The sequence below is a fragment of the Eptesicus fuscus genome, chromosome 13, assembly GCF_027574615.1.
Source record: "Eptesicus fuscus isolate TK198812 chromosome 13, DD_ASM_mEF_20220401, whole genome shotgun sequence".
In the NCBI taxonomy this organism is placed as follows: domain Eukaryota; kingdom Metazoa; phylum Chordata; class Mammalia; order Chiroptera; family Vespertilionidae; genus Eptesicus; species Eptesicus fuscus.
In genome coordinates, this window is record NC_072485.1 from 8,439,620 (window position 1) to 8,464,705 (window position 25,086).

General features: G+C 39.2%; 1 protein-coding gene across 1 annotated transcript in view; it reads right to left on the reverse strand.

The window, feature by feature from the left end:
* ZW10 (zw10 kinetochore protein) overlaps positions 1–23,323 on the reverse strand; it is a 33,854-nt gene extending 10,531 nt beyond the window's left edge. The window contains exons 1-10 of the mRNA XM_008150182.3: positions 23,186–23,323; positions 21,061–21,195; positions 15,737–15,838; positions 15,483–15,560; positions 14,596–14,755; positions 13,203–13,355; positions 12,111–12,302; positions 5,901–6,064; positions 5,148–5,330; positions 1,363–1,601 (exon numbers count right to left, since the gene is read on the reverse strand). Coding sequence (XP_008148404.2) covers positions 1,363–1,601; positions 5,148–5,330; positions 5,901–6,064; positions 12,111–12,302; positions 13,203–13,355; positions 14,596–14,755; positions 15,483–15,560; positions 15,737–15,838; positions 21,061–21,195; positions 23,186–23,290 — 1,511 coding nt within the window. The 5' untranslated portion in view covers positions 23,291–23,323. The remainder of the gene's footprint in view (positions 1–1,362; positions 1,602–5,147; positions 5,331–5,900; positions 6,065–12,110; positions 12,303–13,202; positions 13,356–14,595; positions 14,756–15,482; positions 15,561–15,736; positions 15,839–21,060; positions 21,196–23,185) is intronic.
* Positions 23,324–25,086: the final 1,763 nt, after the last annotated feature.

Consider the following 25,086-nt stretch of genomic DNA (forward strand, 5'->3'; position numbering starts at 1 on the left):
TTATCCCTTTAGAAAATAAACGTTTAAAATGTAAATTAACTAGGGCCTAGATTTCAAAAGGTAACATAAATGTTAAACTAAGGGGCTAGAGCAGGCAGGAATAGATGATATCACTATTACCACTCCTACCAATAATAATAAACATTTGCGTATTAATAATTTTCCAGGTAGCTTTCTATATTCCTTACACATGCTTTCTGATGTAATATCATTCAATTCAAATAAAGAAATTAAAATTAAATAAAAATTAAGGAGCTTTCTATTAAAAATAATTAACAATTTTTAACATCAAGGAAAACCATTAGGTGATCCATACACATTTCTATTCTTACACCTTGCTATAAGATGTTATTGAAAAGACAAGTTAACTGTTAATATACATCTGTGTGCTGCACTATTTTTTAGAAAAAATATATTAACCTTTTGCACTCGGATGTCGAGTGTGACTAGACACGGTTAGCATCGGTAGTAGCTCTTTTTATACTCTTTGAATGTATCAATAATTTGAAATATAAAAAAATCCAAATAAGTTTGTATGAAAAGAAACTCCAGTTTTTTATTCTACTGCTGTGCTTTGTAAAATCTGGGGTATTTAAAAAATTAAATCCTGAGTAGAATAAAGGAATCGAGAAAAAAGCAAGCGAGTGCAAAGGGTTAACCTTTTGCACTCGGATGTCCAGTGTGACTCAACACGGTTAGCATTAGAATAAAGGAATCGAGAAAAAAGCAAGCGAGTGCAAAGGGTTAATTAACTAATGGGATAAGAAAATCCAAAAGAGCCCTGGCCGGTTTTCCTTAGTTGGCCTGTGGAAAGAAGGGTCATGGGTTCACATACCTCAGTTGCAGGTTCAATCCCCTGCTGGGTTGGGGCGCATTCGTGAGGCGACCAATCAATGTTTCTCTCTCTCTCTCTCTCTCTTTCTCTCTCTTTCTCTCTCTCTCTGTCCCTCTTCCTTCCACTCTGTCTAAAAAAAAAAAAAAAAAATCAAAGGAAAAAATATCCTCAGCTGAGGATTAAAAAAAAAAAGAAAGAAAACTCATAAGATTCAAGCTAATTTTCTTAATAAATATCAGTTTAGCCGAGACCGGTTTGGCTCAGTGGATAGAGCGTCGGCCTGCGGACTCAAGGGTCCCAGGTTCGATTCCGGTCAAGGGCATGTACCTTGGTTGCGGGCACATCCCCAGTAGGGGGTGTGCAAGAGGCAGCTGATCGATGTTTCTAACTCTCTATCCCTCTCTCTTCCTCTCTGTAAAAAATCAATAAAATATATTTTAAAAAAAAAAAATAAATAAAAATAAATATCAGTTTAGATACACATTTAACTAAGTCATTGCCATGTTCACACAACTCAGAACTCTTACCATTGATCACTACTGGTTGTTGCCTCTAGTAAAGTCTGATAGGCAAGTTCCATTAATTTCTTCACAGATTCACTAACACGACAAGTGGGCAAAGAAAAGGAATGTTGGTCCAATGTATTTTCAGGCTGTAAATTCACCATTTCATTGCACTGAGTTGTGGACATTTTCTGTATTTGTAGCTTGTCATCCTCATCAGGGGTGGGTAAGTCAGGCACACTTATCTTAGAGTCAGGAATAATCTAAGATTCAACATAGAAACAGAAAAAGCACTATCCTCAGAATAATTCAAGTGTAAGCATACAGTGAAGAATAAGATATGATGATAAAGCTAAGGCTTTATAGGGTAATAGAAAAATTTGAGTACAGCCCTGGCCACGTGGTTCAGTTGGTTGAATGTTGTCCCATGCACCAAAAGGTTGCAGGTTCAATTCCTGATCAGGGCGTATACCTAGGTTTCAGGTTTGATACCCAGTCGGGGCATGTGCAGGAGGCAACTGATTGATGTTTCTCTCTCACATCTTTGCTTCTCACTCTCTCTTCTCTCCCTTCCTCTACATGGCAGTATTTTAATGACTGCTCTAAGTTGAGAGCATGTCACCAGAAATAAGCAATTCTTTTTACTATTTACTACAATTCTTCCAATTCTTCTGTGCACTAATTTGGTGAAAATACAAAACCAATGAAGCCTCTCTAACACTTATATGAATGAAAATTCCCAGACGTAGTCAAGACTAAAAAGAAGAATACTAGGCTGTTAATCTGGACACATCAGTGATATTTTTTACCCTAACTTTTGACAAAGTCATTTAACCTCTCTGGACTTCAATTTTCTCATTGTACAAGAAAGAAAAATTGTACTGCAATATGATTTTCAAACCTTGCTGCTTAAAGATGCCCTAGGGGTCAAAAAAAGGAGAGATTAAGCATGTAGAAGCAGCAGATTCCCTAATCCCATTACAAGAGCAGCAGCTCTGCTCTTCATATACTGGACCGCTATAGAAAATGTATGACAGAAAAAGTTCAGTCTGATAAAAATGTTTAAGTCATCACACTTGCCTTCCAAATCTGTAAAAGGAATAGTATCTACTTCACAGTGCTGTTATGAAGTTTATATAAGAATAAAAATGTCAGGGACCTATTAGTCAAAATTATGGCTAACATTAGAATGCAGAAGAAAACATATAATTATAGAGATGATTAGAAAAATGCTAATGTTTGTCTGAAAACTAGTGGACCCAGAATACACAACTCAAAACAGTGACTTCATGAGGAGAGTGAGGGAACCTCAAGATGGAAGAATATAAGATCTAATATGACACCTGTCAGGTTAAAATGTAAAATCAAAACAACAACAAAACACAACTTTAGATGTTTTGCGAAAATAGTGGGTACACATAGGGAGTTGTTTTAGAGAAAATTTAGATGAAGACTATGAAAGGCAAATGAAATTAAAATGATTTATGAAAAAAGGAAGATGAGCTTTTAAAGCTGGGCAGTTTAAAGTATCTAATTCCAGGGCCTTCATGCCAAGAAAAAGAACCAGGTTAGAATCTATAGCAGATGTTCTTAACTAAGAAGAATTTTGCCTCCCAGGGAACATCTGGCAATGTCTGGAGACATTTTTAGTTATCACAACAGGAAATTTGCTAGTGGCATCTGTGAACAGAGATTAGGGATGCCACTAAACTTCCTACAGGCCAACTCCTCAACAGCAAAGAATTATCTTGTCCCAAATATCAACAGTGCCATGTTGAGAAACCCTGATCTAGAAGAAGCTACGTATTAGGATTTGGGCACTCAGAAAAAAAAAAAAAAAAAAATGTAGTTTTATAGAAAGTAAGAATTAGTTGAATAAGAAGCTTACACATTATCTAGTTCAATTTTGTCATGTTACTGAAAAGAGAAATGAGGTCTAACAAGGTTAAAATATTTAGCTCAGAGTCACAGAGCAATACAGTAACAATCCTATTTACATCAAGGAGTTATAACAGAGGCAAGTGAGATATATATTAATTCATTTACCAAATCCTTAATGAATACTAGGTATATAGTGGTATGCACCAGGTATTTTCTTGGTGCTGGACATACACAGTAAGGAAAAAACCCTCCCCTTATGGAACTTATTTTCTAGAGTAGGAAGATTACTTTTTAACCCTTTGCACTCGCTTGCTTTTTTCTTTATTCCTTTCTTCTACTCGGGATTTAACTTTTTAAATACCCCAGATTTTACAAAGCGCGGCAGTAGAATAAAAAACTGGAGTTTCTTTTCATACAAACTTATTTATTTGGACTTTTTTATATTTCAAATTATTGATACATTCAAAGAGTATAAAAAGAGCTGTTACCGATGCTAACCGTGTTGAGTCACACTCGACATTCGAGTGCAAAAGGTTAATCCTTACCCAAGGATATGTTTTTATTGATTTTGGACAGGAAGGGAGAGGGAGAGAGAAACATTAATGTGAGAAAGAAACATTGATTGGTTGCCTCCCATGCCCATCCAGACTGGAGACTGAACCTGCAACCTGGGTATGTGCCCTGACTGGGAATCGAACCCATGACCCTTTGGTGCACAGGACAATCCTTTAACTTACTGAACCACACTGGCCAGGGCAGAGGTCACAATATTAAAGCATGGTCAGAAAAGGGCGCAAGTCATGTAGCATGACTTGTGGTAACACTGTTACTAACAAAGGGAACAAGAGACTCAAAGGTTCTGCAACCAGTGGTCGTAGCAAATTCAGGGAACAGCAATGATGGAAGCCCAATACAGTAGCACCTGGAATTAGAGAGGCAACGGGGGCCCAGACCATGTAAGGCCTTATAGCTACTGTAAGGATACTGGGTCTTTCTTCACATAAGATGGGAAGCCACTGGTTTTGTGCAAAAGAGTGACATAATCAAGTGATATTTATGTTAGAAAAACCTACAGCACAATTCCTGGTAATACGTAGATTTCAACTCCCTTAACAATCCAAAATTACCTCAAAATGTGTTACTACTATCTATGCCCTCAAATGGCTAGCTAAAGTGGACACAGTAACAGGTTACTCCCAAGGACGATGGAATATGGCAGAAGGGATAGAGGGAAAAAGAGTAGAGTACCTGCAGTGATAGAAGAAAAATAGCTGAGCAATTTTCTATTAAGAGATTACCTTAGTCAATGTGTTGTTTTAAACTAATAATACCTTACATTTACCAAATATTACTTTATATTTGTAAGGTATGAAGAGAAAATAAAACAGAAGTGAACACACAGAAATATCTAAGATCAAAGAAGTAACTCACCCTCAATGCAAAGTAATCAGTCCATTAACTTTGCAGATAACTTATTTACACTTTATATAGTTCACATCTTTTTCACATTTTAACTTCAAAACTAGTGCCTAAAAGATGAAGCCAACATTTTTACAATAGAATGTAATCTCTGGACATAAATAAAGCCTACCTGTCACAAAATTGTGTACTAAAAATTAAGTAATGAAGTTGAGAAAAACCTATAGGTTGGCATATTATCTAATTTCAACAATAGTAATCCATTACATTTATGTAGACTTTTTCAATTTATATAACGCTTTCATGTGCATTACTTTATCTGGACTTCACAATACCCTATGAAAGAGGTAAATATTAGGACCACTTTAAAGGTAAGAAAATGAACATTCAGAAAATTAATAACTCCCACCATGAGCTCAGCAACTGTCATGCCCTCTTCTAGTCTACCATATTCATCTCAAAAAGGAGCTGCTTCCTGAACACTGTGTAATATACCATAACCCAAATACCTTCACAGTGTTGTGAATTTCAGAGGTCATTAAGTTTCTAGCCGCCACAATCACATCCTGACACTTCTTATTAGCAAAATGAGAATTGATGTTACGGGCATATTTTAGCAAATCAGTAGTATCTCCTTTTAAAAACCTCATCTCCTTCAAGGCATTTTCAAATTCTTCAGTGGATTGTATGATCTGACAAATACAAGAAAAAAACAATAATTATATACATATATTCCATTTCAATATTAAAATTTCAAATCCAATGAAAAGAACAGGACTAGCTGGTCATTTAAGTTTTAGAATTACTAGTAATAAAACTATCATACATTTTTTTTCCTGCCTTAAATTAATTAGGAAGAGTATCTTCAATAGAAATTTCTGATTTTATTTGGTTAGGGTACAAAGACCTTTAAAATAAATATACTTATTTTAGTGTTCAAGAAAAGACTAAAAAGAAACGAGAAAGGAGTGTCACATAGTAACTACTATAACTGATACAAGTATAAATACAAGGGTAATTGTTTTTCAAAAGTATCTTACTAAAGAAAATACATTTAGTAAGAAGGTGCTTCCCAATCAAATGGTAGAAAGCCAGGTGAAAAAGGAAGTTATGAGGAATTTGCTTCTATTCCTTATGAATAATTTTTTTAAAGATGTTACTAAAGAACTAAAGATCTAAAAAAACAAAACAAACAAACAAAAAAACGTGACACCAGTAAGAACCTAATCTCTTAAAACCTCCTGTGATATCTCTGCTCTTACCTCCTCATATTGCTGTAATTTGCTGCTATTTGTTGGGATAGAATAAACCAAACAGTTTTTAATGAGACACTCAGACAAGTCCTCCCAGATCATGTCACCAAGCATCTCAGCCAATATGATCTTAGATGTTTTTTCATTTTCTAGATCAGTATCAAGAGGCAAATCTGAATTCAAAAGAAAAAGTTTTAAATAAGAAACAATTCACAGTCTGGATTATTCTCAAGTTCCCTAGTGTTCTAGAATTCTTTAGTTGTAAGATGATGGGGAAGAAAATGGCACAGATAATTCTATAACTATCTCAACTGATTGCATGGGAGTAAAGCATGACATACAATCATTTTATCTTTCACTGCTCAAATGAATCATCTGCACTGTATTACTGCCTATATTCCATAACAATAAGGTATTAAGCCATCTACATTATAATCATCTACTGCTAATGTACTGATCTGATTCTATGAAAAGTACTCAGAAATTCTGCATATAAAGTTGAAACTAGTTTAGAATAAAATCCCCGTTCTTTAATAATAAATACATTTTTTCACCTCTGCAAAGGAACTGAGTTTTTATCCTAAGTAAAATACCAATAAACACATTATTGCATATCTAGTCTAGTAAACAGAATACTTCAATACCTTTTCTATAGTATACCTTGTATGGTGGTGTTTTTCCAACACATTTTGAGGGAATTATATTTAGAATAGACAATTCTATTAATACTTCAAGATTTTCTTGGAACAAAATGCTGGCCAAATATTCAATAATCAGAGATAAAAAATGGCAATGTTGCCGAAACCGGTTTGGCTCAGTGGATGGAGCGTCGGCCTGTGGACTGATTCTGGTCAGGGGCATGTGCCTTGGTTGCGGGCGCATCCCCAGTGGGGGGGTGTGCAGGAGGCGGCTGATCGATGTTTCTCTCTCATCGATGTCTCTATCTCTCTATCTCTCTTCCTTCCTCTCTGTAAAAAATCAGTAAAATATATTTTTTTAAAAAAACCTATTAAAAAAAAATGGCAATGTTTTCCACTTAGATCACATTGGATATGAACAAATTAAATGTGAAGTTCCATGGAAAGAAAGCTTATTTGTGACCTCATAAGAACTGATATTGAAATTAAACCTTTTCATAGTACAGATCAATAATAATATTATCATTTTTCTAACAAAACTCAAAATGCAGAAAATTTTAATTGTAAACTGGCTGTCAAAAATACCAAAAGAATTTAAAGAATGCTTTTCTGATATTGATAAATTTAGAACTTTTTAAAATTTTATGCAAAACTGCTTTGAATTCTATGTTAAGAATAGTAAGTTGGTACATGGGTTAGTGAATTTCCTTAACTCAGCCACAGTTTTGAAACTGATATGCTTTTGCTTTAAAGTCAAATCAATTCATTTAAAAGGGATGAACTAAACCCGTTGGTGTAGGTGAAAATATTATAGGAAAATGATTATTTTGGTACTCAACACAGCTACTGGAAATTTTTTAGTATATCTGGAACAACTTGGGTTTAGAACCTACTTTTTCAACTAAATTTTCAGTATGTTTAGAACAACTTGGACATGGAACTTACTTTTTCAACTGTAAATTTTATGACATCTAAATACAGACCAAGTATTTCTAGGGAAAATTTACATTCAAATTGAGATGCACTTAAGTATAAAATACCAGATCTGGAAAAGTTCATATAAAAATGTAAAATAGCTTATTAATAATTTTTATATTGATTATATATTGAAATGATATTTTGGATATATTGGGATAAATAAAATATATTATTAAATTGTAAGTTCACATTTCATTTAACTTTTTTATGTGGCCACTAGAAATTTTAAATTACGTTATGTAGCTTGCATTTTACTTCTATTAGATAATGCTGACCTAGACCACAGCACCTAAATGCATTTACCAAGTGATATAAGCAGCTAGTACACTGCCTTCCTCTATAAATATTTGTTGAATGGATATATGCAAACATACCAGAGAAGGAAGTTTGGCTCACACCATATAAACCATTTTGTACCTTTCCTCCGCCTTAAGATCATATCATAAACATTCACCAAACTATTAAAAATGATGATATTCCTATTTTGCTTAGTTTTTTATTGGCAAATGGCACTAAATCTTGGCATATTTTCCATATCTAATGATGCAATGACATGTTGACATAATGAACTGTTTGATAGCTTTCTTATGCTGAACCATCTTTTGCACTCCTAAAATAAACCCTTGGTAAGAAGGTGTCCTTTTTTAAGGCACTATTGGATTTATTTAATTTTTCTTAATGTTTGCATTTATAAATCAAAGGTAAAATCATTCTATAGTGTTTTGTCTGTGAGTAAGCAACCCTTATTACATTTTGGTATTAAATTTATGCTGTTTTTTAAAAATATATACTTATTAATTTCAGAGAGGAAGGGAGAGGGAGAGAGACAGAAACATCAACGATGAGAGAATCATTGATCGGCTGCCTCCTGCACACCCCACACCGGGGATCAAGCCTGCAATCTAGGCATATGCCCCGACCAGGAATCTAACAGTGACCTCCTAGTACATAGGTCAACACTCAACCACTGAGCCACGCCAGCTGGGCTAGGCTGGTTTTTTAAAAATTAATTAGGGCACTTCTCCTCTTTTTCTATTGACCAAAGAGCTTAATTTAAAAAGGGATTATCTGTAATTTGAAGAACACACAAAATCCTTTGGTGCCTAATGGTGACCTTTTTAGTGCCAAATCTTTAACAAACTTTCAAATTTCTTGTATAATTATTTGTATGCTCAGAGTTTCTGCTTCTTCATAAATTTTAGTAATTTATAGTTTCTAGAAAATCATGGCAAAAGCAAAATATGCTTGCTGTCACAAGACTAACACTACTAAGGTTTATAAAGAAAACCCCAAATTTACCCTCTTCATACCCACAAGCTTATCTTTTTTCTCTCCTTGCCTGTGACACATTTAAGTTTGGTTGGTATTCTTCCTCAGACTCATACAAAAATAAATATAAATATGAATTTGCAAAATATGTGCACACATACACGTATACACGTACACGTACACACACACACACACACACACACACACACACACACACACACACATTTGATTTGGACTGATTATTTCTCTAGGGCCGAATCCTAGAAGTTGAAATCCTACTTTAAAGGATATAAACATCTTAAGGCTTTTTATCCATTTGCTGAATTCTATCCAAAAGAATTTTCATTCTCCTCTTTTAAAAGCTCCTTTGTTGTTGGTATAATCATGCTTAGTAATAAATAAAATATGAAACAAAAAATACATATTCAAATATAAAAGGAAGAGCAAAAGCCTTTATGAAGTTTCAGAATAAGTAAAACCCAAAGAAAGTAGAGGATTCCAAAAAGAACTGAGTCTAAATACGATTTGATGCTCTCTGAGCCAGAAGGGAAAGAATAAATGATAAAAGAGAAACTAAAGCCTAAAATGCATAATGACACTAGAAAAGCACCTGCCAATAGTAAGTTGTCTTCTGGTCTGAATATCCTAGGTACTAAGAAAACTTACAAATAAAAAGACAGGCCCTAGCCGATTTAGCTCAGTGGATAGAGCATAGGCCTACGGATTTGAAAGGTCCTGAGTTTGATTTTGGTCAAGGGCACATGCCTGGGTTGCAGGCTCAATCCACAGGAGCGGGTGTGCAGGAGACAGTCAATCAATGATTCTCTCATCACTGATGTTTCTCTCTCTCTCTCTCTCTCTCACTTCCTCTCTGAATTCAATTAAAAAAAAAAAAGCAAAACAACAGGTTGAGTCCTAACTAACTTAATGAAACAGGGTCAAACTGTCAAGTGGTTTCTACTGGAATTCCCAGAACACCCACCTGCTATGGCCCTATTTCAGGCAACAGTATTATTACTGACTTAGATCCTATATAATAGAAGTAATATGCAAATTGACCATCACTCCAACACACAAGATGGCCACCCCCATGTGGTCAAAAGATGGCCAGCAGGGGAGGGCAGCTGGGGGCAACCAGGCCTGCAGGGGAGGGCAGTTGGGGAGAACCAGGCCTGCAGGGGAGGGCAGTTGAGGGGCACCAGGCCTGCAGGGGAGGGCAGTTGGGGGGAACCAGGCCTGCAGGGGAGGGCAGTTGGGGGCGAGGCCAGCAGGGGAGGGCAGTTAGGGGTGACCAGGCCTACAGGGGAGGACAGTTGGGGGAAACCAGGCCTGCAGGGGAGGGCAGTTAGGGGTGACCAGGCCTGCAGGGGAGGGCAGTTAGGGGAAATCGGGCCAACAGGGGAGCAGTTAGGCGTCGATCAGGCTGGCAGGGGAGTGGTTAGGGGTGATCAGGCTGGCAGGCAGAAGCGGTTAGGGGCAATTAGGCAGGCAGGAGGCAAGCGGTTGGGAGCCAGCAGTACTGGATTGTGAGAGGGATGTCCCAGATTCAGAGGGTGCAGGCTGGGCTGAGGGACACACACACACACACACCCCTTGCACGAATTTTGTGCACCGGGCCTCAAGTTGAACTATAAGAAAACATAACTAACAATTATGCACTCAGATAAAGTAGGAATAGTAAACACTATAAAATTGTATCAAGAAAAATTTATCAAAGATTAAGGTGAATTTTTTAAAAATCAAGTTCAACTGTTAGATAAAAAAGGTAGCAATTTACATTGAGTATGACATAGGACTTACATTTACTTTAAGCTCTATGAATTAACTGTGTAATAACAGTTTTTGGCTATACTGTAAGAACCATGGAACTGAGAAGGAGAGCATAAATGCTCCCATAGTATTCTGAAGTGGCTCAGACTACACCTAAAATACTCATTCTGTTTTGAACACTATACCTTATTAAGAGGACTATAGAAGAAATGGAGTATATTCACGTTATCAATAAAGATAAAGGGAAACTTAAAACTATGTCATTCAAAAAAAACCCTAAGGATGTTTATATTGGTGATAAAATATAGGGGAAATAACAGCTTCTGTAAAGAATTTTAAAGTCCATCATGTGTAATAGGAATTAGACTTGTTCTATATAGCTCCATATAATAGAAACAGCATCAATAAAGCAGACATTACAAGACAGTGTATTTCAAATTTATTTTTTAAACCACTACACTAAAGATTTAATGTGCAATATGGGCGTTTTGGGTATTAGTATTTAAAATAGAAAGGAGATATGATTTTTAGAAAAATAAAGAAAAACTTCATAGAGTTGCCCAAAAGTAAAATAAAATGCCTCAAGAGGAAATGATCCTCTCACTAAAGGTGCTCAGCTTGGTTTTATCGTCAATTGATGGGAGTGTTATAGAGGAGATATTGGGATTGAATCACTTTTCTGGTTTCTTTCAATCCTTGGATATTTTGTTTAAAACACTGCTTATATCTAATAAAAATAAACGTGTATTTATTATCTTCCTAAGTGAAGGAACAAGAAAACTACCTGGGATTTTGGTATTTATACAAGCCTTGAGATTATTTATTCTCTACTATCAAAATTAGAAAGAATTCCTTGCATATTTATTCCCTATGTACTAGTAAATGACTGCAAGAAGGCATATAAACTATAGTAGAATTTGTTTTATTCTCTCCACAGCAAGAATGCTTGATTTAACTACTCAATAAGACAACTAAGAAAAGCAAAAAAAAAAGGTATGTCAAACTGACTAAACAAAAAACAAACACAAAAAAGTATTAAAACACCAGAAGAAACTACTTTTATTAGTATGACAACCAAAAAATGATTTAAGCAATACAGAAACTGGTTATTTCATATGTGAATATATAAAGACCTAAACAATAGTTTCAGTTGGATGTCATTCATTTCCTATGTTAACCCTAGTTTATGTCATATGAAGGGATTTGCCCACTAAAATATGTAAACCAGCACTTGGTTCATTTCTGTTTCTCCTATAATAAAAGCAAGAGTTCCAAAATGTGAGGTTACTAGAAGTCAAGTGAGAGAAGGGCAGCCTAGAATTCAACTAAGCATTACAGATATAGAATCTGGGGTAACACTGATAACCCTACCTGTCGATATAGGGCAGAGAAGAAATACAAAGTAGAGCAAGAAGTAAGAATGTAACTACTTTGTTCCCATGGTATAACCTCACCTTTAATCCTCCACTCAGATTGTGGTCATTTTATCTACTTTGAAATAATATTTACTTTCAAAAACCATAATGACTTTTCCAAAATATAAAAAACCCTTGGAGATACATACCTAGAAGATGTTTCTGGAGAACTTCCAGTACCAGCCTGACCTTTGCAAAAACTTCAGATGGTGACGGATGCTCCAAGTCAGTCATCACAGATTCAAAACGAATGATGATGAGGTTAGGCTGGCTCTCTACCACAGCAAAAAGGGAGGGGCAAGATGCCAGAGGCCTAAGGATATACTTCAGCAGCATCTGCCCTGAAAAATTATATGAACACTCATGAAAAACCACTAGAATAAACTTTTATATAAAAGTATGTAAAAAAAAAAAGATCTTTGAATCTAACAACAAAAATACATATATGACATTACACACCATATATTATGCACTGAAGGTTTTCCCACTGAAGTTTTCCAGATTATCTACAGATTTGTATTTAAATTAAAAAAAAAAACACAGATAAACAGCAGCTAGCTTAAAAAATAAAACAAAGAAAAGTAACTAAGCCCTTAAGAAAAAGGCTAATACTTAGGAAAATTCCATTTGATGAATTATGAGGCCAAACCCTACAATCTATTACCAATGTTATCCAGAGAATCCTATATAATAAAAGGATAATATGCAAATTGACCCTAATGGCAGAACAACCAGAAATGACTGGTTGCTATGATATGCACTGACCACCAGGGGGCAGACGTTTAACACAGGAGCTGCCCCCTGGTGGTCAATGCGCTCCCACAGGGGGAACACTGCTCAGCCAGAAGCCGGGCTTACAGCTGGCAAGTGCAGCAATGGTAGCGGGAGCCTCTCCCACCTCCGTGGCAGCGCTAAGGATGTCCAACTGACAGCTTAGGCCCGCTCCCCAGAGAGCAGGCCAAAGCTGTCAGTTGGACATCCCCAGAGGGCTCCCGGGATGCCAGAGGGTTGTCTGACTGCCAGCTTAGGCCTGCTCCCCGGGAAGCAGGCCTAAGCTGGCAGGTGGACATCCCCCGAGGGGTCCCGGACTGCGAGAGGGCGCAGGCCAAGCTGAGGGACCTCCTCCCACGAGTGCATGAATTTTCGTGCACTGGGCCTCTAGTATTTTATATTTTCTGTCATTCCTTTAATACTGGACCTTCTGTGATTTCATGTAAATGAAACAAAGTAGTGTCCCTTACCAAATGATTTAAGCTTGATATGTAGCTCTCCAAGAATAGAAAATGCCAAGAGGACAGAACTGGTTGGTGGCATAGGGGGCTTCTCTTCATTTTGAGATTGTTCAGTACATAAGTGAAGTTCTGTTTGTAAGCAAGAGTCCAAGTTGCTGGTATCTAAGAAAAAGGGGAAAAAATATCAGCTGTCTCAGCAATGCCAGATATTCCTACTTCTATTCCTCAGGGCCCATTCTCTACTCAGTTCCTAAATATGTAGTTGTATTATAATACACTTCCAATACAACCAAATGTTATTACATTTATGTCCTTGACATCATTTTAAAACAGAAAATTACATTTTTAGTATGTTCAAATAATCAAACTAAGTGCAAAAGCAGATGATGTGCCTACAATAAATGCTATTAAATATGTATTGAATGACTGAATGAAAGCAAGGACTGAAAGTGAGACCCTACTTTCACGTAAGACCTCCTCTTTCTTACCAAGTAAAGAGAACAGCCTGTCAAACAAGTTTAACAGGAAGGGTGTGTTAAAAAAAAAATCTATCTTCTTGTAATTTTACAGTCTGCTTAGAAATAGAATCTAAAAATGACCAGATTTTTTCCTCTAAAATACGTGTGTGTGTGTGTGTGTGTGTGTGTATGGAGGCCAAAGTGAATATGGGAAAGGGAACAAGAAGAGACGGTGAGGTATCCCCTGAAACAGACTAAATTTCAAGAGTCAGTGTTGGAAAATATATCAGGATTAATGCCATGTCCTTTACATACTAGTATACCCTCAAAGGTTTCACTTTTGTGTAAACAAGACAAATTGAAGGGGTCTCACATCCAGAGGTGGGCAGAGGGACTGAGAATAGTTATACAAATAAATGCCAGGGCCAGAGTTATACTATTTCTTCATCTTGCAAAGCACCCCCATCTCATGATTTTGTCACTATTTTCCCTCAAAGACTCAGAAAAATTGAGCCAAATCCCTGTCTCATTGATCTCAGTCTTCTTTCCTCAGCAAGAGAGAATGGCTGAACAGCTTCTTTAAGCTTTCTAGCCAAGACAGAATGTTGGGATTAGGGCTTGTGGAGAACGAGATCATCCTACTATGCAATGGAAACTTTGTGTGGTCTTCACCACATGGACCCCACCCACCCAACAAGCTTCTCTCTTCTCTGCTCCTTCCTACTGAAAGGGACAGACAGAGATGTAAAGGAAATAAAGTGAGGATACTTTAGAGACCCAAATGAATTAATCCTAACAAACATTTGGACTAATATGAGAACTCAATATAGACTTGCAAGATTAATAGATCTCTCATCTACCAATACAAAATATTTAGCATATATTCAGAGGCCAAACTGGTCCAGGCAGATTAAGCAAAGCAGTCCACCTGAGGTCAGCAGCACCTTTTGATGGTGGGAACTTCCACACAATCAGCTTCTGCCACTCTTCGCCAAGGTGATAGAGTATGTTCTGTTTCTGTATGGTGAGCTCCATGCTTAGAGATTTCAACATTTTTAAATCAAAGCATTTTCTGGATTTTAATAACTTCAAGCATTTCTGTGCCTAGTAGTGAAATGGAATCATTGTTAAACATTCCATCTGGATTCAGGGCAATTAGAATATCCTATATTATAAAAGCCTAATATGCTAAGTGTCCAACCATTCGACCAGTCACTATGATACGCACTGGCCATCAGGGGGCAGACGCTCCAACTGGTATGTTAGCTTGCTGCTGGGGTCCAGCTATCGGGACTGGGCAAGATGGGCCGGACACATCCTGGAGCCCTCCCACGGTCCCTCCCTGGCCCGGATCGTGGACCGGTGGGGTCCCTCGGCCTGGCCTGCACCCTCTCCCAATCTAGGACCCCTCGAGGGATGTCAGAGAGCTGGTTTTAGCCCTATCACCACAGGCCAGGCCAAGGGACCCCACTGGTGCACAAATCCATGCACCAGGCCTCTAGTATTTATATAATGATAAGGAATAGATGGAACAAACTTGACTAAAAACTGGAATAGTACTAATTGTTCATGCTTTACTTTTATTATTATTTTTTAAATATTTTTACTGATTTCAGAAAGGAAGGGAGAGGGAGAGATAGAAACATCAATGATGAGAGAATCACTGATCCGCTGCCTCCCACACACCCCGCACTGGGGACCAAGCCTGCAACCCAGGCATGTGTCCCTGACTGGAATCAAACCTGGGACTCTTCAGTCCACAGGCCGACGCTCTATCCACTGAGCCAAACCAAGCTAGGGCTGTTCATGCTTTAGAGAAAGCATTTGATACCTCTTCTAGACGCAAAGCAGCAGTGACATACTTCTTCTCTGCTAATGCACTATTATATTCTTCAATAGCTGTAGAAAACTGAAAAGAAAGTAGTTATTAGGTATTTTATTTTATATACCCATGATTTCAAGTCTGGCTGCTTGTTTTTAAATTATGAAAAATACCATACAGTGGAGATACACATTTAATGAGACCAAGAAAAAAAATTACTTTCTCCCCACCAAAACACTAAAGTTCAATTTGAAGTTACTGACCTCTTGTAGCTGTTTAAGCAAAGTTAGGACTACTGAGTCTTTTTCCAACTGTTGCTTCAAGTCTGTAAATTCAGCAGTTGATACGTGAAGATCCCGGCGGACCTAATTCACACATCAAAGACAAGTATATTTAAAGCTATACTATATCTAAGAAATAAAGCATCCATAGCTAATGAATAAGCCTTATTAGGTAAATATAACCCATGTTGAAATTTAAATGCTAATTAAGATTGGGATGTTGTAGGAAGAGACCTTAAGTGGTCCACTTAGTCCAAATCCTTATATTCAGGAATGCCCATCCCCATCAACAGAATATCCTTATGTCACCATCTATTCTTAGTTTAAGCTGTTATCTCATCAGAGCTCATTCACCTAGATTACTAGAAAGGTATCCCCATTGCCAATTCATTCTAAGGGAGGACAGCTCTTAAAAAGATTTTCTTAGGTTGAGTCAGAATCCACCTCCCATTCTGTCCCACCTTTTCAGGAACTTTGCAATATCAATTCTTTTCTTTCCTTGTTATATCTTTATCTCTCACTATTTCACCCCTCATTCATGAAGTACCTACTAAAGCATGGCTCCTCCCATCAGATTTATGTATGTTAAAATTTCCCGTTTTTAAGAAAAAATTTCCTCCACTTCAGCAATCATGCTATTGCTTAGAAGCTACCTTCTTTCTTTCCATCCTGTCACAAACAAGTTTCTTGCAAGAGTGACCCATATTCACTGTCCTTACTTTCTCACCTCTCATTCACTCCATAACACATTGATCTAGTTTCTACGCCCACCATTCCCCCAAAACTATTCCAAAACAATTGGTGCCAATCAATTCCTTGTTGCTAAATCCAAAGCATGTGTCATCAATTTTAACTACACATTTATCAGTACAGTTACTTTCCTTCCCTCAGTTCTGTGACACCATTCTCTGATTTTCTTCCTTTTCTTTAGCCATTCCTTCTCATTTTCTTTTGGGAGCTTCATTCCCCCTCTGGCCACTTCATACATATTGATATTCCTTTCTCCCTAGCCTTCCTACTCTGAACCAGTGGTTCCCAAAATATAAACTTTTTTTTCCCCCTTAGTTCTATCCAAGGTCATTTAGCAATGACTGGAGACATTGTGACTTGTCCACAGGAGTTCTGGCATCTAGTGAGTAGAGATCAGGGATACTGCTAAACATCTTACAATGAACAGGATAGCTCCCACAACAGAGAATTATCCAGCCTCCAAATATCAATAGTGCCTGTGTTAAGAAACACTACGCTATACACTCTCTCTGGGCAACCTCATTCATTCCCATGACTTCATATTTCTAAGTGCTGTTATCTCAAATCCATATCATTTTCCTAACCCAAACATGTACATGGATGGGGTGATGTGCAAGCTGTTCATTAAAATCCATTTTCCCACTCTCCCACAGTAGTAATACATGACTACCCAACTAGATTAACCTTTTGCACTCAGATGTCGAATGTGACTCGACACGGTTAGCATCGGTAGCAGCTCTTTTTATACTCTTTGAATGTATCAATAATTTGAAATATAAAAAAATCCAAATAAATAAGTTTGTATGAAAAGAAACTCCAGTTTTTTATTCTACTGTCGCACTTTGTAAAATCTGGGGTATTTAAAAAATTAAATCCTGAGTAGAATAAAGGAATTGAGAAAAAAGCAAGCAAGTGCAAAGGGTTAAATGTTCTAGTGTCCCTCACAATTGGCTGTGACCAGGGTCTAAGAGCTTACCAATCCTATATAATAAAAGCCGAATATGCAAATCAACTGAACAGCAGAACCACCAGTGGAACGACCAGTCGCTATGATGCGCACTGACCACCAGGGGGCAGATGCTCAATGCAGGAGCTGCCCCCAGCCCACAGGCCCCAGGCCTGCCAAGGTGGATGCCAGCAGCCGCCCCCCCATCCCCCCCCGCTCCCGATCGCCCTGCCCGTCACCCCACAGATCCACCCTGATCACCGGTCAGGCCTAGGGATCCTACCTGTGCACATATTTCGTGCACCGGGCCTCTAGTGGAATATAAGCAGAGTGATGTGCACCATTTCCAAGGCTGAATCTTAAGAAAATAGGTGTGCCTTCTCTATGCATTCTCTTTTTTTCACATTTCCCAGCTTGTTTTTTTTTTTAATTTAAATTCTTTATTATTGAAAGTATTATATGTCTCCTTTTCCCCCATTGACCTCTCCCCTCCAGCTCCCACTCCACAGCACATGCCCTCACGCCCCTAGTGTCTGTGTCTATTGGTTATGCTTATATGCATGCATACAAGTCCTTTGGTTGATCTCTTACCACCCCCTCCCACTCTCCCCTGCTTTCCCACTACAGTTTTGACAGTCTGTTCAATGCTTCTATGTCTGTAGATCTATTTTTGTTCATCAGATTATGTTGTTCATGATATTCCACAAATGAGTGTGGTCAGGTGATATTTATCTTTCTCTGACTGGCTTATTTCGCTTAGCATAATGCTCTCCAGGTCCATCCATGCTGTTGCAAATGGTAATAGTTCTTTCTTTTTTATAGCAGTGTAGTATTCCATTGTGTAGATGTACCATAGATTTTTAATCTACTCATCTGCTGATGGGCACTTAGGCTGTTTCCAAATCTTAGTTATTGTAAATTGTGCTGTTATGAACATAGGGGTGTATACATTCTTTCTGATTGGTGTTTCTGATTTCTTGGGATATATTCCTAGGAGTGGGATTACTGAGTCAAATGGGAGATGCATTTTTAATTTTTTGAGGAAACATCATACTGTTTTCTTGCCTGATTACTTTAACTGCCTTCTCATTTCTCTCTCTTAATTTCCTGGTGTCCTTTCAAACTGCAAGCAAAATGGGATTCCTAAAATTCAAATCTGATATCACTCCTTGCTTAAAATCCTCCCTTGTTTCCACAGTCCCATTGAAACAACATCCATACTGCTTACAGCAGGGGTGGGGAATGTCTGGTCTGCAGGCTATATAAGACCCGCAAAGTCATTTGGTCTAGTCCTGCCGAGACATTAGGAGTAAGTTAATTAAATGTTTGACCAAATATAGCAGGCTAATTTTTAAGCTGATAATTTTGTATGGCCTGTGAATGATGTTATAAATATCCAAATGGCCCCTGGCAGAAAAAACGTTCCCCACCCCTAACCTACACTGTTATACAAGGTCCTTGCTTACCTTTCTAATCTCATCTCACGTCCCTTCCCACCAAACCCTCTAAACCAGTGGCGACCCTGCTGGCGACCCTGCTAGGCGACCCTGCTAGCGGTTCTCAACCTGTGGGTCGCGACTCACAGGTTGAGAACCGCTGCTGTAGAGCCTAAGACCATCGGAAAACACAGATATTCACATTACGATTCATAACAGTAGCAAAATTACAGTTATGAAGTAGCAACGAAAATAATTTTATGGTTGGGGGTCACCACAACATGAGGAACTGTATTAAAGGGTCGCAGCATTAAAAAGGTTGAGAACCACTGCTCTAAACAGTCATATGGAATATTTGCAGCTCTCCAAAGTGACATCTCTCCATTACTCCCATGCTTCTGCAATGCTGCCCCCTCTGTCAAATTACAACACTCTTCCTAACTCTTCTGCCTAATTATCTACCACTTCAGATTTTGGTTTGGACACTATATCCTGGAGAAAGCCATCCTTAGCTACATCTCCTCTCTCTAACTGCATTATAATTTAGTATGTATCATGCTATTTTACTCATGTATAGCAGGCATAAGATTCACATTTTAAAATAAAAAACTCTCTAGTACTGCAACTATCAGTGTCCTGGCACCTTATAGAAATTAAACAAATATATCAAGTAACTGGATAAACCCCTTTGTAATATCTAACTATTCAATCTAATTCCTCTTCTCTAGCCATACATTTGAATCTTTCTCTTGTACGATAGGGCTACAAATCTTGAAAGTTTCTTACTAAAGCTAAACACCTCAGCTTCTTTCACTGTTCTTCAGATGGTGTGGTGTTCAGGCCTGGACCTTCTCATTTAGACCAGCCATCTTTCAAAATAAAACAACCAGAACTGAATAAATTTCAACCAGCCATAATCTGGCCAGCAAAAGGTACAGAGCCCTTTAAGCTCCTGTTCCAGACACTTCATTTCTGAAAGTACAGCCCAAGAATGCACTATTCACTTCATTGATCAAACAAATACACATGGAAAATATTAGTTGAACTGTGCCAAATTTGTAGAGTAACAGATTTATTTTTATTAAAACTTCAATGAGAACGAGTGATATACTAGCTATTGAACAGATTTTTCCAGGTAAACTAGTGGTTTCCCCCCTTGTGATGCAAGTTTTACAGAGAACTTTGAAAACACATCTGTTCACTTTCATTCTTTAGTAACTATCACAAAGAGAAGAGATTTGGTGTCGTTCTTAAGGACCTTTAGAATACCTCAACATCCTGATTTTGGATACCAATGAGCCCTGAATGATAATTTAGAAACAGATGCTGAAGACATCAAACTGATATTTCGAATATCAGTTTGATTTCTTTCAACTGCCTGTTTTTCCTACGAGGAAATTGAATAGGAAAAATATTGGTAAGATAATGTAAGGGGAAAATGTATTTTAAAATTATAAAGCAGATATTTCTGTTTCCAGACCGGCTTGCTTCTCATTGTGATGACATCACTCTGGCTAACATAGTAAACATTCTTAAAACCTGCCAGACTTTCGATAAGAACTTTAGCAAGCACTAGTCCCAAAGTGACACAGTACCAGATAGGCAAGTATTCTGTGTGTCCAGGGAAAGGAGCTTTCTACACGAAGCAGAGTGGTGACTGGCAAACCAGGCCAACCTGCCAGAAGAAGGCCAAGAGACAAAGACTGTGCTGAAGTGTGAATGTGTTAAGGCCAGCTGCAGATATGAGACTGACAGCCATCAGAGATTCAAGTATTTAGCCCTGGCCAGTGTCACTCAGTGACTAGAGCATGGGGCCACTCACCAAAGGGTCACAGGTTCAATTCCTGGTCAAGGGCACATACCTGGGTTGCAGGTTCAATCCTTGGCCCTGGTCGAAGTGAGTGCAGCAGGCAACCAATGTGTCTCTTTCACATCTGTGTTTCTCTCCCCCACTCCCCTTTCCCACTCTCTCTCTCTAAAGGTCAATGGAAAAAACATCCTTGGGTAAAGACTAAAAAATAAATAAATATATAAATAAAATAATCTAATTCAACTTCTATCTACCAGCAAGGAAAGTGAGGCCTTGAAAAGTTGTACAGAACTGAATTGTCTCAGGAATCAGGAAGCTAAACTGCCTCCCTACAAACCTACTCAATATAACAAACTATTCTTACCTCACTCTCTATTCTGGATTTCAGCAGGTCAATATCATCAGACAGCTTATCCACTTGGGTAATCAGGTCCTGTGCACTTTGCATGCTAGGCAGGAATTCACTGTACTTCTTGCTAATCATGTTGCATACTTCACCCTATAAGACAGAAACATTCCAATATGATGAGCAATATGTTAAAAATAAAAATGTATGTCTTCCATGTTGGAGACTTCTTGCCAGTTCCCACACCCATTCACTTTCCCTCCAAATCAATGGGTTTCTTTGAAAGACACATTTCTCCCCCTGTTAAAGGACCGGTAACATTATTACGGTGCAAAAAGACAATGGCCACCAAATCCCAACAGTGCCCAAGAATTATGTACAAATGCCAGGAAAGAGAAAGAAAGGGCCGGAAGTGCTCATGTTGAACTATTATCAGCTCAGATGATAGCCACTAATTTCAAGCATACATCTAACTGAAAAGAAAGTAAATGGAAAAATTAAATCCATAATCTATATCTCAATCAATTTATGAATTTATAGCTTCTCACTAATAAAATTTAAGGCCTAGTTTAACCCTAAGTTGATGAGTTCCATCATCTCTTTTCATTCAAATAACTTAACAAACATCTTGAATACTTTTTGCACCGAATTACTCAAGGCTTTGGGAGATACAAAATAAATTATGCTTGCCCACACATATGTTCCATTTAGTAGGAAAGATAGTACACACTAAAGCAACTAGAACAGCCCTAACCGGTTTGGCTTGGTGGATAGAGCGTCAGCCTGCGAACTCAAGGGTCCCAGGTTCGATTCTGGTCAAGGGCATGTACCTTGGTTGCAGGCACATCCCCAGTGGGGAGTGTGCAGGAGGCAGCTGATTGTTTCTGACTCGCTCTCCCTCCTGTAAAAAGTCAATAAAATATATAAAAAATAAATAAATAAAGCAACCAGAACAGAGAAATGCAATACAGCGACAGTTTCAGGTGCACTGCGCCTGAGCGGACGTGGGGATCCTTCTCCCGCAGAAAAACACATCTGAGATGGAACTTGAAAAATGAGTCAAAACACACGTAAAAGACGGAGAAATGGCAACATAAGCAAAATTAACGAACTAGGAGCTGGGGAAAGAGGGCCTGCCTGGAGTATAGAAAGTACTTCTCAACCGGCTGAAGGTTCAAGTGGGGAAGGAAACCCCTGAGAGGAAGGGTGAGTCGGGCCCAGGGCACACAGACAGGAGCCTCGCGAAGGTGGTGGCTTCCTCCTCTGTCCTCCTTCCAGCAGATAAACGTGCTGAAGAAGTCTACCCCTTAGCAAAGAAGAGATGCCAGAGACAGGGGTCGTTAACTTTAGGAAACCCTTTTTAAAAGCATGTCTGTGCCTTCCTGGTACCACGCCACGCCTGCAGCCTTCAATCCAGATGTCCGCGGTACTCGTAAGCGTCCGTGCCAGCAGCGGAGGTGTGGCCCGCACGGGCCCGGCCACCCCGGCGGCACCAAGTGCAACTGCGTGCGGCTGCGCACCTTCCGTTCCGTCTCCATCTCAAGATCAAACGGCAGGGTCCACAGAAGAGACACCCGCGTGTTTTTAACACTCGGCACAGCCTCAAGGCCCCGGGGATGGAGAAGAGATAAACATGTGGATGGGTGTCAACAAGGAAAGTTTCGACGCGGAGGATGGTACAGTCCTCCCAAAGCTATTCTCTTCATCAACAGCCGGTACAAAGAGTAGGAGCAGGAAATGCGCGCTCCCAGGCGGAGAGGAGTCCTGTCTCCATGTCTCTCCCTCCCGCACGCTCCTCCCCGGAGCCTTCGCGGCCGCCGACCCCCTGCTCCCGGTCTCCTTCGTCCCTCTCCGGTTCCCTACCCCGTCGCTCCCCAACCTAACTCCACACCGACGTTCCCCTGTATCGCCGCTCCCTCCCCACCGACCCAGGCCGCCTCGGCCCCAACCCTTATCTGGGCTCCCCTCCACACTCCTCCCTACCCACAGACTTCCAGCCTTCCTGCCCCTCATTCTTCCCACCCAGCCCCACACCGGACTCGGCCGCACCCACGCTGTCTGCCCTTAGCCCCTCTCCTCTCCGTCCCGTCACCCAAGGATCCCGCGTCCCTTTTTAGTCTGCCAACGGCTTCCCCGCCTGCACCTTGATCTCCTCCACCCGCCGGGTCAGGTGGCTGATCCGTGTGCCCAGATCCTCCTTCTCGAGACTCCCCGAGTGTGCCAGAACTTCCGTCACGAACGAAGCCATTCTCACGACAGGGACAGACGCTCACAAAGTCACTCTTCGCAGCCAGCGCGGCAGCGCCAGTCCCGCCAGCAGCCAGGGCGCGCAGCCTACTGGGAAATGAAGTCTCGCGGGGCCCTGACCGCTGCAAGGAAGACGGCAGCAGCACTACAACTCCCAGTAGGCACCGCAACTCTCCTAGCGTGGAAATTTCCACGGCGTCTCGTAGGCGGCAAACTTAGGAGACGCGGGTTTTTTTTTTTTCCCGTACTTTTCAAAGCTTGCGTTTTCCCGATGGTCTTTCACTAGAAAAAATAAATAAAATGTTTTTATTCCCTAACCACTCCTAACTGAACTTTTCTCCATTTCAAAACGCTTACCTATGAAATTTACCTAACCAGAAGACCCGACAAACCCATCTTGAACTTTTTTCGTTAAATATTCACTGACCATCGGAGTCTAAATGAATAGTGCCCTCTAGAGTTGTGCGAAGAAGTGGCGTCATCTCCTTTAAATAAAAGTCCGCCTATAATTGCATACTTTTATCTTTTATATTACATCTATATACACATATACATGTATATTACATCTTTGTACATATACATATATTACATCTACACAACACATTACCTGTGTATAGTAGTTACATTACCTAGGACTGTGTGGACTAGAACAGCACATTTTATCAGAGAATACAAATCAATTTTATAAAAAGCTTTTTAAAGTTATTTCATTATTTAAATATGTTACATACTGAAAGACATTCATAATATATGTACAGTATGATTAGTTTTTATAAAAATAGAGACATAGATACATAGAGGTAAAGGATGTATACCAAATTATTCTCTCTGGGTGGTGGATTTATGGTATTTATTCTCTTTCCCTGTTCTTCTGTTTTACTGCACTGCTTTAATTAAAATGTTATCTTTAATATTTTAAAAAATTGTCTTTGACCCCAAATAGATGCTGATACTAAGGTCCTTGTCAATACACACACACACACACACACACACACACACACAGATAATGTTTTTATTGATTTCAGAGAGGAAGGGAGAGGAAGAGAGAGAGAAACATCAATGATGAGAATCATTGATGGCTGCCTCCTGCACACCCCACACTGGGGATCAAGGCCACAACCCAGGCATGTGTCCTGAGTGGGAATCAAACCATGACCTCCTGGTTCATAGGTCATGCTCAACCACTGAGCCGCAGGCAGGGCAGGTCCTTGTCAATTTTAAGTGTCTGTGGGGAGATCTGTTTATCTTAGTGAGGCAAGGGCAGCTTCCTGTGACATGAGCAAAGGAGATGAAACTGGGATTGATACAGGAGGCACAAAGCACAGTCATGACATCCAAGGAAGTTCCTCTCCTGAAAACCAAATTAACTTCTGTTTGGGAGACATGTCAGCCTCACTTTAAGTTATAAATACTGACAATAATAAATGCCCAGTGAGAAAGAAGGACCTGAAGACAAAATTCCTGAAAACATGTATTATATATTTACTAGAGGCCCAGTGCATGAAATTCAGGCACGGGTGGGGTTCTTCGGGGTGGCCTGCGGAGATTGGGTCCCAGCTCGCACCCCCTGCTTTGCAGCTCCAGCTCACACCCCCAGCCTTGCAGCCCTCCCTGCAGCCCTGCAGCCCTGCAGCCCTGCCTGGCACCCTGCCTTGGCCTGACATAGTGGCAATAAAGAACACAATGGAAAGTATCGACACTAGAATAGAAGAAGCTGAGGACCACATCAGTGGGTTAGAAGACAAGGTAGAGAAAAACCCAAGCAGAGTAGCAACTGGGAAAAAAAAAAAAAAACTT